The sequence below is a fragment of the Staurois parvus genome, unplaced genomic scaffold, assembly GCF_062004578.1.
Source record: "Staurois parvus isolate SC_StPar_1 unplaced genomic scaffold, SC_StPar_1.0 ptg000155l, whole genome shotgun sequence".
Taxonomy (NCBI): Eukaryota; Metazoa; Chordata; class Amphibia; order Anura; family Ranidae; genus Staurois; species Staurois parvus.
The window spans coordinates 12,112,385-12,127,139 of NW_028317951.1; the positions used below are offsets into that span (position 1 = coordinate 12,112,385).

Here is a 14,755-nt window from a genome sequence, read left to right on the forward strand (position 1 = left end):
TCAAGGGTCCCTTTTCTCTTGTAGCAAAAAACACACAAAACACAATCATATGGACTGCTGGTGACTTTGCATCTTTGTGTCTGGTTCTGAGCATCCATCTTCAAAAGGTCCATCACTGTGAGGAGTGAAGCTTTTATTTTGACTTTATAATGTTTGTAAAAGAGTCACCAAGGTGTAGGAATAGAAGCATATGAACCCCACTGTGAAGCAGTTGTGGGTTTATGCTATTTGTTTTGGTGTCTAAGTGGCACAGGGAATTTATGCAAAATTGATGGCAAGATAAATGCAGCATATTTTCAATAATATTGGAATAAAATTTTCATTTTTTTCCAAGTGCAAAAGTTTCACTTGGACCCTCCAACATGACAATGATCTAAAACAGGTCACGTTGACCCTTCAGTGGCAGCAGTAGGATAAAGTGAAGGTTCTATGAGTGACCATCATAATCTCATGACCTCTGCATTAATGAATCATTTTGGTGGTCAAACATGCAGTTCATGTCAAATTACAAAATAAATTATTACAAGACCTGGCAGCTTTATTACAGGCTGTCAAAGGGGGCAACAAAGGATATTAAAGTATAACTAAAGGCAACACTTTTTTTTTTTAGCTTTTGGACAGAGTGAAGAGGGATTAGGACAGCTATTAAGTTTTTATTGCTGTTTTTTGCCTCTGTTGGGAAGATTCCCCAATGGGAACACTAGTTGTGGTTACCCGGGTCCCCAGGGAATTCCCCTAATTTATTTTTTAAAAAAAAGAAATTTCTGGACTAGTTTCAAATATCTTACGAAGTGGCTTGCACAATATCCTGATGCCAGATATTCGTTAATATTATATGAATAATTCCCTTAATTTGCAGGGATTTTCTCTCACTTCCTATTTTGGCAGTGGGACAGGAAGTGAAGGTAATTCTCCCCAATGAACACAGATGGCAAAAAATAAACTGATAGGGGTTATAACCCTCCCTTACTCTACCAAAATGAAAAAACATTTTTTGGCGTATAGTAACTTTTGGACAGGAACATTTATTATTTCTTTTATTGCTATGGCTTTGAGATGATTATGCTAATCTTTATTGCTTGATAGTTAATTTGAATCACATTAAAAATGAAAAAAAAACCTGTTTGGCCTAATCACTCATGTTTTCTTAAAAAAGTCCACATCTTACAAGTTCTTCCAGGAGTATGTAAACCTATGAGCACAACTTTGTGGGTATGTACTGTGTGTATACATATATATTTTTAAATATAATTTATTTCAGTTGTGGGTGTAAGTTATAGTGTGTCAGCTTGTTTCCAAAATCTCATAACTTTTTTATAAATTCTACAAAATAACCATTAATTAAAGAGAGAAAGCTGAGAAATCAATGTTATGTGTGAAAGGAAAAAAAAAGAGAAAAGTTGGCATTGAAGCAGGAAAGTTTCGATGACATGAAGAAAACAATTTGGCGAGAAGTGGTGAGCCAGAGGCAAGGTAAGAACAAGATGAGAATCCAACTACAAAACACAATGCTGTACAACAAGGCTGTCCAGCCGATGGCACATTATAATAACGATGCTTGGATAGATATCCCTAATTCTCAAGGCTGTGTGGCAGTCAAGATCTTCCCCGATATTACTAATTTTATTTTGCAAGTTTGTCTTTTATGATTTAAAATGAAGCGTGCTTGTAGTGAGTGTTGTGCTTTATGTCCCAGTAATTTGGATGGAATATTAAAATCAACAATTGTTAAGCTATGGTAATAGTAAAAGAACTGCTCTGCTAGAGAAAAAAAGTAGTCAAATATTGCAGCTGCTGACTTTTAATAGACATTTACAGATCCAGGAGTTCAGCACTGACATCACCTAGGCCAGTTCTTCGCCAGTTTTAAGGTCCCCGGAGCTGCCATCTTGTTTGTGGGAAGCTGGCTGTGACTTTCTGCTGTTTCATAGCCAGCTCTCCATTGTGTATGCAAAAAGTGAAACTTCTGCTGTTCTTACCTAGGTGAAAGGCGAGGAAGTGGGTACCTCTAAGAAATAGGTACCTGCTCCTTCCAAGGAAAAAAAAAACCCTCCAAAAGTGGTAGAGGAGTGGTGAAGTGGAGGAAAAATAGAAAGTTCCCATTTTAGGTGAAGTTTCACTTTAACACTTCCTCAGTACAGGTTTCCTCTAAAATACAGTTTGGATAAGGCTCTGTAGCTAGTTGCCTGTCTACCATGCTGGTCACTTAAAATGACAGAACAGAGTACATACTTACTTTTCCTGCTGCTGGTATTCATCAGAATTACATCTTGATTTAAAACAATGTACTTCTTTTTAAAGTTGACTTAAACCCAGATATTGATGTTTTCTCAATATCTTCACCTTGCTATGCCCTACTTATAATTAAAGCTAAAAGCTTCCAAATACGTACTTCTCAGACCCAGATGCATCAGCAGAAGAGGCAGACGATTAGTAGCTAAATATATGGAAGCTTTTAGTTTCATTTATGGGCAGAGAAAACTTTGGAAAGAACATTAGTATCTGGGTAAAAGGTCTGCTTTTACATCAGCTATATGCATATATGTGGTGGTAGGGCGGGTGGGCCTTAACGTCCAGCAGCTACGTACATGCGTCAATGTATTGTTCTATGGTGCGCTCCATCAGCGTCCCCAAGAGTATAAGTGAACTGTTACAGTTTACAGTCAAGTACCGATGATCCGGAGCAGATATTACGAGCTCCCACTGACATCAGCCCTGTGCAACCAATTACATTGCTGCATGATCAGGAACAGCTCCTATCGGCCTTAAGCGTCACAGCACCCTTACATATACTCAGTGAAGTCACTGGCCTCAGGTGACACACAGAGATTAAACTAATCCTGCTACATAAGTTATACCTGTTTATCTGCAGTCTTCTCTTCTCTACATCCAGTCCAAAATTTATACAGCTTGTTTGAACTTTTAGAGAACAGGGGGCGGAAAGCTGAAATTACACACTGCAGAGCTCATTGAAGAGAGATGAGAGCTGATTGGAGGGAAGGGACACACCCCCTTCACAAAGCACATAGGTTCAGTGCTGAGGCTATCAATCACAGGATGTGTGTTGGAGCTCCCTCCCCTGTCAATTCTTTATTTTTGGTGTTAGAAAATCTTGTCAGAAGTGATTCATGCTGATAGCAGAGGAACAAAGGAGCAGGCAGAAATAACACTTAGTGCTCTTCACTGGGACAAGTACACACTATAGAGAGATATGCTTTGTTCATATTTCATGTCTGAGCTTTGCAACCACTTGAAAGCCTTGGCTCCTGCCACTGTAGAAAAAAATCAATCAGCCTATGTAATCAAGAAGCCCCAATGGGTAACAATAAACTAAGAAGCTTTAGGAAATCTTTATTAATGTATCTTCCATACCAATAGGCCATTTGCACCCCAACCATAGCCTACTCAAAAAAACTCCAAATATTTTGAACATCTCAGTTCTGTCCTACCTGGAAAACTCATAATATTCTTCATATCTTTGTTCTCTCCTGTTGGCAGGACTAGCCAGCTCTTGGGCACTGGCCCCCAGTAACACAAGATTCAGTGCAATTTTGTTCAGAGCCTCGCATATGCACAGAGTGTTCTCTCTCTGTTGCTGAGCTCAACAGCTGCAACAGAATAGTGCGCAAATTGCCCATACATGGAGATGTAAAGCACAGCACTCACTTCTGTGATGAAGGAGCAAGTGTCCAGCGCAGGGGCGGACTGACCATTTGGAAACTCGGGCACTGCCCGAGGGCCCACGGTCAGTAGGGGGCCCCATGAGATGCCCCTGGTACCTTTTTCATAGGCTTTTTTGAGTTTGGGCAAGGACACAGGGGCCCCATAATCCCCTATTGCCTGGAGGCCCCATGAGTTGTCAGTCCGCCCCTGGTCCAGCGGCTAACTCATCCTGCCAACAGAAGAATGAAGCTATGCAGAATATTGGGAGTTTTTCAGACAGACTACAGGGGGGATGCAAATGACCTACACGTATGGCAGATACATTAATGAATTTTTGTAAAAGCTGCTTAGTTTATTGTCACCTGCTGGGGCTTCTTGATTGAATTAGCTTTTTTTTTTATTTACAAAGGAGAACAGACCCTTTAAATTATATTTCTTCATTTCCAAAAGAAAACACTAAAAGCTGCATATGCAAACAAACTGCTTGAGGTCATTTACTGAATAAAACGATGTGATGAGTGGGAAAAATGTCATTCACCAACAACTTCATTGGTTCAGAAAATTGACCCAAGCGGCTTTTTAATAATGTATTTTCATGACTGTTTCTAGTTTTGTTTATTCCTCATCAGTGCATGTTTTTTGTGTTTTGACAGTGTGTCTCCAGTGTTTCTGTAAACTCACCAATTATACACTTCTGAAAAGAAGGCTGCTCAGCCAGGTTTGTACAAATGAGATTATGCACAGTGTGTGCGGTCATTGTACACCGCTGTGTTCTCCTCGCAAAGTCACAGTGTCTGCTGCTACTAAAATTCTTTCCTCATTATTTCAAATCAATAAAATTAATACATCTTGAAAGTACCTCTGACTTAATGAACACTGTTTTCTTCAAAGTGAACAATATCAAAGCAAATTAATTAAAAACATGGGTCAAATTTTTATATTTTCACAAAATAAATTAATTACAAAAATGCTCTTTGGCATACAGCTTTGGTATATGAGTTGTGTATGAAGTATATAGGTCATTTATTTCACTAAATTGAGATTTCCTGCTACCAATTTCACAATGTGGTTAACGGATATCAGTGTGATGCGATTTGTTGATGTATGTTATAATTTAGTTGTAATCATAAAATAATAATAATGATAATTTTTATAACAAAACTATCATTTTTTTTGTTGTATTTTTATCATTGTTTTATTGATTCTAATTTGATTTAGAATGATGTGATAATGTGTAAATGACTTGTCACATGTAAATAAACCTATGCAATGACTGCGATTTTATTGATTACAAATAAAATAGTAGCTGATGATTGAAAAACATTGTAGCTGATGACTACAGTATACAAAGGAAAGTTGAACCTTTCCTTCGGCCATCTGTAGGCACAGCCCTATTTTAGCTGATAGAGTTATGAAGGGTAATAACTGGGCCAGATTCACTAACAAAAAGAAAAAAAAATATCTTGCCTGAAGTTGGATTTTAGATCATACTACAGTGGCTTTCTTTAGCAAGCTCATATTTCTCATTTTTGCTGAGAAATGCAAAGATCATAATTCTTTGGACCACTGAAGCATTGATTAATTAGTCAATGAAGGCCAGATCTCCCTTTTCTAAATAACACAAAAGAGACACAAAGAGTATTCTGATAGGTTGTTATGGATCATGGCCCTTTCTACTATAATTTGGCAATGAATTGTTTAATAAGCCACTACAAGGCAAATGAGGCTTTGCTTTTTTCTTAGTAAAGGTAAGATTAAGGTAAAGGTTATTGAACATACGCAATTCAGAATTAGAAAATTAACGTTTTTGTTTTTCTAAAATGTCAATCCAGTCACTAAAATATTGTATGTGCCATTTTTGGATAGAATAGGATTGGTAAAAATCTCTGTTGGTTTGATTTTTGTTGTCTGTGTTCCACTGGGGAGATTTCTCTTCATTTGTCCTGAAGACTCAACAAGAAGGGAAGGAAGGAAAATTTGGATTCCCCTTCACTTTCATTCTGATAATGATCAGCAGGGTTTTTTTCAGTGGGAACGCGGGGGAATGCAATTCCAGCACTGAATTTATATAATGACAAGGGGTTTTGGGGTGTGCTGATGGGTGTATTGATGGTCCAAAAAATGGCCCCTGCCCCAGTCTATAACTGGCCTTCACAGCAAGGAGCACATGGAAAGGCGACTCATGTCAAACAACAAAAGAAAAAAAAATCTCAGCTCAACTTGCCAACCAGCCTGCAAACAAACCGAATTAACCTGTCTAACAGTAAGCGTTAAAAACAAGGGTTTAGTTAGCACACATTTGCAAATACATGGGTGTATTGATGATGGCTGCTGGGGGATCTATTGTTGCTGGAGGGTACCTATTTTTGCATAGTGGTCTGTTCTTGCTGGGGGGATTATGTTTCTGGAAGGGATCTACTGCTGCAGGAGGGATCTATTGTTGCTGGCTGCTGGGGGATATATTGTTGGTGGAGGTCTATTGTTGCTGGGGAGGTCTATTGTTGAGGTGGGGGTTTGATGTTGCTGGGGGAGGGGGTCCGTTATTGCTGGAAGAAATCTACTGTCGAGGAAGGGGTCTATTGTTGCTGGCTGCTGAAGAAACTATTGATACTGACTGCTGGGAGATCTATTGTTACTGGGGTGGTATTTTGTTGTGGAGGCCCATTGTTGCCGATGGATCTATTGTTACTGGGGGGGTATATTGCTGCTTGTTCTGGGAGATATATTTTACTGCTTTTCTTGTTACCATTAACAAATTCCATACAAAGTACTTAACACCAGAAAATTATACTTGTTTCTGTATTCCCTAAAAGGGGCAGTACTGGGAGGTGGGTAGGGGTGGAAGTAAGGGACAGTGTTCACAGGTGGGTAAGTGGACAAAGACAAGAAGTAACTCAGAAGGGTGAAGTTTCTGCACCTATTCTCTGGGAAAAAAACCCTGATGGTGAGATAAAGGACAGATAAAGATGGTAAATCAACCAAGAAGGAACAAAGTCAGCAAAAAAAACTTGAGAGGTGTTTTAATCCTCTCGTACTCTATCCAAAGCCTAAAAAAAATATATTCGGTGATAAAGTCTCTTTGACCTTTTAATGTAATTTCAAGAGCAATTTTCAATGTTTTTAAAACTGTGCATTGAAATCTACAGCTTTCATTGAAATAAAACCAGTTCATCTTGCCTTGAAGGTTTTTGTTCAGGCACTTCCTGTTAAAGGGTGACAACACTCTGTCCCCATCTCCCAAATGTGATCCTGCTTTGCCGCAATGTTACACAAACGTCTGATGTAAACTACAAGTCGTTTTTTTTTTTTACACAAATTACACAAACACAGTTAACTGTTTATCACCACCAGGACACCCGCTCTAAGAAATGAGAGTGGTTGTTTTAGCACACTTAGGGGTTGATTTACTAACACTGGAGAGTGCAAAAGCCGGTGCAGCTCTGCGTAGAAACCAATCAGCTTCCAGGTTTTATCATCAAAATTTAATTGAACAAATTCAAAGCTGATTGGCTACCATGCACAGCTGTACCAGATTCTGAGTGCTCCAGTTTTAGTAAATCAACCCTAAATTTCATTCAATTAAAGCTGAACTCCAGTGATGATATATTTTGATACTTACATTGGGCCAGTTTGGCACAATGTAAGTAAGCATATATAATACCCGGTTAGCCTTTTTGGAAGTTGTAAATTTCCAAATTTCCGTAATCATTACTGTATACATGTCATATCACTATAATGGAGTACAGGGGAGCTGGGATATACATTACTGTATACATGTCATATCACTATACTGGAGTACAGGGGAGCTGGGATATACATTACTGTATACATGTCATATCACTATACTGGAGTACAGGGGAGCTGGGATATACATTACTGTATACATGTCATATCACTATAATGGAGTACAGGGGAGCTGGGATATACATACTGTATACATGTCATATCACTATAATGGGGTACAGGGGAGGGGGGATATACATTACTGTATACATGTCATATCACTATAATGGAGTACAGGGGAGCTGGGATACACATTACTGTATACATGTCATATCACTATAATGGAGTACAGAGGAGCTGGGATATACATTACTGTATACATGTCATATCACTATAACGGAGTACGGGGGAGCTGGGATATACATTACTGTATACATGTCATATCACTATAACGGAGTACAGGGGAGCTGGGATATACATACTGTATACATGTCATATCACTATAACGGAGTACAGGGGGAGCTGGGATATACATTATTGTATACATGTCATATCACTATAATGGAGTACAGGGGAGCTGGGATATACATACTGTATACATATCATATCACTATAATGGAGTACAGGGGAGCTGGGATATACATTACTGTATACATGTCATATCACTATAATGGAGTGCAGGGGAGCTGGGATATACATACTGTATACATATCATATCACTATAATGGAGTACAGGGGAGGGGGATATACATTACTGTATACATGTCATATCACTATAACGGAGTACAGGGGAGCTGGGATATACATTACTGTATACGTGTCATATCACTATAATGGAGTACAGGGGAGCTGGGATAGACATACTGTATACATGTCATATCACTATAACGGAGTACAGGGGAGCTGGGATATACATTACTGTATACATGTCATATCACTATAATGGAGTACAGGGGAGCTGAGATATACATTACTGTATACATGTCATATCACTATAACGGAGTACAGGGGAGGGGGATATACATTACCGTATACATGTCATATCACTATAATGGAGTACAGGGGAGCTGGGATATACATCACTGTATACATGTCATATCACTATAATGGAGTACAGGGGAGCTGGGATATACATTATTGAGTAATGTATATCCCAGCTCCCCTGTACTCCATTATAGTGATAGGACATGTTGTATACAGTACTTACTGTCCCCCCGAGTCCCCCACAGTGGTGGAGAGGGTGTCTCCTCTCAGCGGAGGAGAGCGGACCTCTCCTGCACCTGTCCCCTCGGCGCCCGTGCCGCAGAAGCCGGAAACCAGAAGTTGTAAACCGGAACTCGGCTTCACAATGAGGCTTGGAGTGCAGGTGCAGTCGCTCCATGCTTCATCTGTGCTCACCGCTCGCAGCCGCTCGCCACAGAGGAATTTCTCCTCTCATTTGGCGAGCGGCTTTTTCAAGCCCTGGGTTATCACATATTATTATTATTATTATACAGGATTTATATAGCGCCAACAGTTTGCTCAGCGCTTTACAATATAACGGGAGACAATACAGTAACAATACAGTTCAATACAAGAGGGATAGGAGGGCCCTGCTCCTTGGAGCTTACAATCTAGGAATATGCATACATATGTTGTGCCAAGGTGGCGCAGTATAAGAATGCAAGAAATCTCCTTCCTGGAGTTGAGCTTTAAGGTTTACATTTGCTTTAATTCATTAATGACATCCCTCATTTTCATGCCTCATGCCTAACTGATGCGCCTTAAGAAGTAACAGGCTGAAGTTGTTTAAGGAAAATAATATGGCTGCCAGCAGGAAAAAAACTGGCTGTAGCCAATCTGCACAGCGATAGGAATGTGTTAGAATATAATCTGCGGAAAGCTTTCACCTGTTGCTGAGATATGTTTTCTAGCCCCGAGGAAAAACAATCTTGTTACAGTGTTATTGCTGTCAGAGTCTGTGTTGCAGAAGCCGCTCAGCGAGCGTGTATATCTTCCAGAGGATGACGAGGAGAGACTTCTCTTACCAGCGCTGGGTAGCTGAGAGTCTGAAACGAAAAACATTTTTAAATTTCACCTTATAAATGAATGTTGTCAGGTTTTATTTATGCCATGCACTGCAAAATCAAGCAAGACACTCCCTTACTGCCTATAGACATAGCAATACAAGCCGCTGATTGCATTTATAACATTTTAAAGGGTTATACCACCTTTCAATGATTTGGTCAATATAAATACCACACATTGTTCTACAGCATGATTGTGTTCCTTAGTTTACTTTTTTCTTATGTGAGAGATCTGCCCACTTGCCCCATTTTTTTCTTTCAAATGAATCCTTATTTTTATTTAGCCATCTTTCTGCACGCTGGCGTAGAAGCCATATTTTCTCATCCAACCGCACTTTCCATTTGTCTTGTTGCAAAAAAAAAAAACATGTATAGACACAAGAGAGTTACTCAATATGATACTGAGAGGTAGGCTTTCCCAATATGTCAGCTAGGGTAGTGCAAAAGTCCAGATTAAGAAGGATGTAGCAGGATCCCACACTGCTATGTGGTGAAGAGGCTCAAAGAAGGCACAAGAGTGTCCAAGAGTTACCACCTAGCACCATGGCTCTCAGCATGATTCTTCCTGTTTAGAACTTCTTGCAAAAACAAAGTACCTTACTCAGTAAAATGCCAGCAGATACCTGGAATCGTGAACACTTACTTTGAACTGACTATAGTGGACAGTAGATAGCACCGTCTAATAGACATCACAGTGTTAACTGCATACTGCATCTGAATTTTATGCTTCATTGAAAAAATGCAAGCTGTGATACAGAGACAGCAGTGCCCCAAGACAGCCTTTCTCAAACAGAGTACCTAGGCACCCTGGGGTGCTTTGAGGTTTCTTCAGGGGTGCCTTGGAATAATGTCTAAAAATTGCCTAAAACTTGTATACAAGCCAGCGGGTGCAACAAGCCTGTCATTGTGCACCATTACAACCTTCTAGCCACCAGCGTCTTGACAACCAATGACATCATCAGTAGATAAGGAGAATGTCAGCTGCCTGCACCGCATCCTTGTTTGACTCTCCCCTGCCCCTCTACATCAGTGCTGGGGTCACATTACCTCAATGATGGAGGAAAATTGAGGGAGAAGAGAAACACTGGAATACTAGTCAGGACCAGTGTGCAAAAGTGTATTTACTTTGGAAGAATAAATCACCTCTAATGTTGGGTGTCCTACATGTGTGGATGTTACTGCTATTAGAATAGTTTTTCACATTTTAGAATGGGGCGCCTCAAGACTGTCCACAATTTTAAAGGGTGTCTCAGGATTGTTCATAATTTTAAAGGGTGACTTGACTGAAAAAAGGTTGAAAAACACTGTCCCAAGGAGTGTTTTCTGCATTATGCTACAGAAAACATTTAATGACTGGAAGAGAGGATGGTCATATGACTTTCACAAGTCATGTACTCAGACTTTCATCTTCCCAGCAAGTATCTGTAGTGTGGTATTGCAATGGACAACCCTCTTTGGGATCAGAAAGAAAAACATGCATTTAGGAATTGTCAGTATCATCTCCTGTACCGCTGCAGATCCGTTGTTCAGCTGAAGGAAATTCACCACCTGCGTGAACAAAGCCTAACTAGGCCACAATTTTCCTTTCCAAAACAGTGGTGAGGCCCCACTAAAGCTACACAAGTCCAACATGTACCCAGACTTCTGGTAGCTTTATCCACTTTGCCTGCTAAAGAGGCTGTCCTACTGGCGCTCAGTGGACTAAAGTAGAACTATAGGCAAAACTTTTTTTTTTTCATTTTGGATAGAGCAAGGGAGAGTTATAATCCCTGTCAATTTTTTTTTCTTTGTCATCTGTGTTCCATTGTGGAGATTTCCCTTCACATCCTGTCCCATAGCCAAACAGAAAATGAGAGGAAATCCCTGCAAAAGTGGTAGTAAACCGCATCCAAAAAAAAGTCCCCTGCAAGGTAAAGGCATAATAAGCTCATTTGTATCTCATACTATCACATTATGTAAAACATAAATTAAAATGAAGCTCTCCAGCAGCGGGCTATCACCGCTGTAGAGGTTACCATCTTCTCCCGGTCAGCCTTCTGGGTTTCTGAGCTCCAGCCATCTGATAGGCTGATCCATAATGACGTCAATCCCACACATGCGCACAGGAGTCTTGGGACATGGCAGAGTGCTCTGAAGGAACCGCACAGGTATGCTCTTCCTTCAGAGTGCATGTGCCAGCTCTAAAAAAACATGTATATGAGTATGGAGATGCTGGGGATATCTTTATCAATGTTAATCATATCTATGAGCACTAATTTTATATTTTGATGCCATTATGTCATGTAATAATGGTATGTGTAGTCTAGTACTCCTTCTCATTGTTGGGTATTGTTTTACCTTAAATGTAATTAATGAGATGGTGCTGTATTGATTTTAATATATTTTTCTATTTCGATTACTTGGAAATAAAAATTGTGATTTTACAAGTTGCCTCATGTTGTGCCGATAAAGTCCGCTTTTTTGAGGGACATATTGTTCTTAAGCTATTTGTATTAATTCTTGGATGTGACATGGTGAAGGTTCATATAGCTGCACTTTGAATTGTAATGGCACCTGGGTGCATAGCCTTTTGGGTGCAATGCATCAAAATAACACAAAGCACCCAAAAATTTGTGTGCTGTGCCATCATAATATACCAAACAAAATGTCTTACTGCCGCATTCACTCACCTACCCAAAGGTGGTAGAAAAGCCTGCTCTATGAACTAGTGCAAGGGCGGAGGGGGAAGGCTGAAGAAAATAGACTTGTAACTGGTCCAAAGATTCATTTCTATGTTACATAGTTCATAGTTACATAGTTATTCTGACTGCAAATAGACAAAAGTCCATCCAGTTCCACCATTAAAAAAAAAAGTTATAATCCTATACCCGCAGTTGATCCAGAGGAAGGCAAAGAAAAACCCAGCAAAGCAAGGAACAATTTGCTCCTGCAGGGGAAACAATTCCTTCCTGATCCCCTGAGAGGCAATCGGATATTCCCTAGATCATCTTTACCTATGAATGTTAGTATCCAGTTATATTCTGTGTATCCAAGAAAGAATCCAGACTTTTTTAAAGCAATCCACTGAGCTGGCCAGAACCAGCTCTTGAGTGAGTCTATTCCACATTTTCACAGCTCTCATTGTGAAGAAACCTATGTGGCTAAATATCCTCTGTAGCAGATTACAGGCTCAGAGTCACTCTTCAATACCAGCAGCAGGATGAGCACCCCAGAGCCTGAACCTTTAAGAATGAGTCAGCAATGGCATTTCCCTTATTAATGCCCTCACAGGTCCACTTTATTCATCACAGACGTAAATGGAACATCTAAGATAGAAGCTGGATATCCAGTTTAATGGAATGTTATGACTCGTAAGCACATTCTTAGAATTCCCTAGCGATAAGAATTTATTCGTAGTTGGTATCTGAATGGTTATTTCAACCCAGTGCTGTTAAAATCAATGGTAATGGAAGAGCTGTGCGAAAGGTGACTCTGTAAGGTGATCATTCACTGCTGTGTTTGTATGCATGCAATTACCCACAATGCTTTGGAACAGCAAGGAAATATATTTCCATAGACACAATCTGCTGGATGTAATTGCAGAGAACTGAGGCAGTGAACATATTAAATTATAGTTAACCTAATAAAATGTACTTGGTAGAAGTCAATTATTTAAGCAGGTATTTTATTTTCTTAATAACATAATGAGTTTTGGTGTCATAAAATTGTTCCATCTTTCATTCTTTAGCAAAATACAAGTATCTCATCCATTATAATCTGTACCTCTGAGATTGTTAATTACATCAACTTAATTCTAGAAACCTATACATTGCATATGGAGGAACTATGCAAATGATTTTTTTCTATGGCATCATTATAATTAAGGTTGAAGTACTGTTATATTAATTATAATGTACTTGATCAGGTCCTTTATTCAATTAAGTTGTGGAAGCAGGAAGCAGACAGCATGCCGGGGAGTAGCTCAGCTGCCTGACTGAAATCAGAACAACATAATGCACCTTTGACTTGAGTGGTGAGTTGCAATTATTCAATGTATAACTACAGTAAATTTATGTTACACACGTGCTCATCAAAAGCATTCATAAGCTGAGACACTTAAAGAGAAACTTCACTCCCATTTTGCTTTTGTTTTTTAAACCCCCCTTTAACCTGCAAGGGGTCCTTCCCCACCATCTTTTTCTCTGACAAAATTAAATGGCCAGCTGCCTTATCCAAGTTCAAGCAGAGGGCTCCCGATAACCTGTACCAGCTCTACCCACTGTGTCCCTGCTTCAGCAGATTCCTGGGATTGTGACGTGCATATCCCAGGGGACTTCAGAGAAGGAGATACCATTCTTGCCGTGGCAAGAAAGGTGGCTGAAGTGGGCTAAATAAAAAAAAAAGGTCAACAAACAAAGAAATATGGACCATTTTACAATTTAGAGAGAGGGGGAGTGCAATGATGCTTAGTGTATCCATTGAGTAAAAGTTCACCTGTAAAAAAAATATTGACACTTCAAGATGGGGTACTATAGGTAATACAAAATTGAAATGGCCCATCACACCTTTGTGTGCATTCATGCACACATTGTAATGCATTTAGAATGCACAGAGCATTCAGATGTGTGTCTGCTGTGGTTTGCTATAGAGCAAGTGCATTCTTTTTTACTGTATATGTGCATTCGGCTCCCATGAAAAATGAATAGCAAAACACATACACAGCATACTACCCAGCATTAAAACGTGGGATTTCTGTACTAACACAGAAAATTCCAAAAAGCAAAATGAAAATGCAGAGATTTTATAGGTTGCTCAAAATGAACTAGAAATCCTTATTTGTCAATGTGTCTGCACCATGGACTGCCTGTATTCAATCTACTTACATTTGCAGTGCTTATTTCATTATGACAGATTCTTCTTGGACAGCAGAGCCAATTCTTTTTCACACTATTGATTAATTAGGCCCTGGTGCTTACTATTCTTGCAGGATGTGTCAATGCATCAGTATTAGGTAGCCTAGATAGTGAATCTGTCAACTTTGGCATTTTTCCAATGATGGTGTTCTATCTATAGGGCCTATTTATAAATGTCTTCCCACAGTTTTCTAATTGGATGTTGGAAAAAAGTGTAAGTCCTGGGTGAAAGTTGTGTGAATCGTGTGTGAAAACATTTATAAATACAGTAGATTCTATATGTTTTTGTGGATAGGTTTGAGATTGTAGATTATTTAGCCTTTTTTAAATGGTTGCAGCAGGTTACACATAAGGGTTGATTTACTAAAACTGGAAAGTGTAAAATCTGGTGCAGCTGTGCATGGTTGCCCG

At 39.4% G+C, this 14,755-nt stretch overlaps 1 protein-coding gene across 2 annotated transcripts in view; it reads right to left on the reverse strand.

Moving 5' to 3' along the window:
• The window catches only part of WDR49 (WD repeat domain 49), a 198,530-nt gene that overhangs the window by 45,657 nt on the left and 138,118 nt on the right, over positions 1–14,755 (reverse strand). For both annotated transcript variants that reach the window (XM_089675462.1, XM_089675463.1), the window contains one exon: positions 9,276–9,434. In XM_089675462.1, coding sequence (XP_089531588.1) covers positions 9,276–9,434 — 159 coding nt within the window. The remainder of the gene's footprint in view (positions 1–9,275; positions 9,435–14,755) is intronic.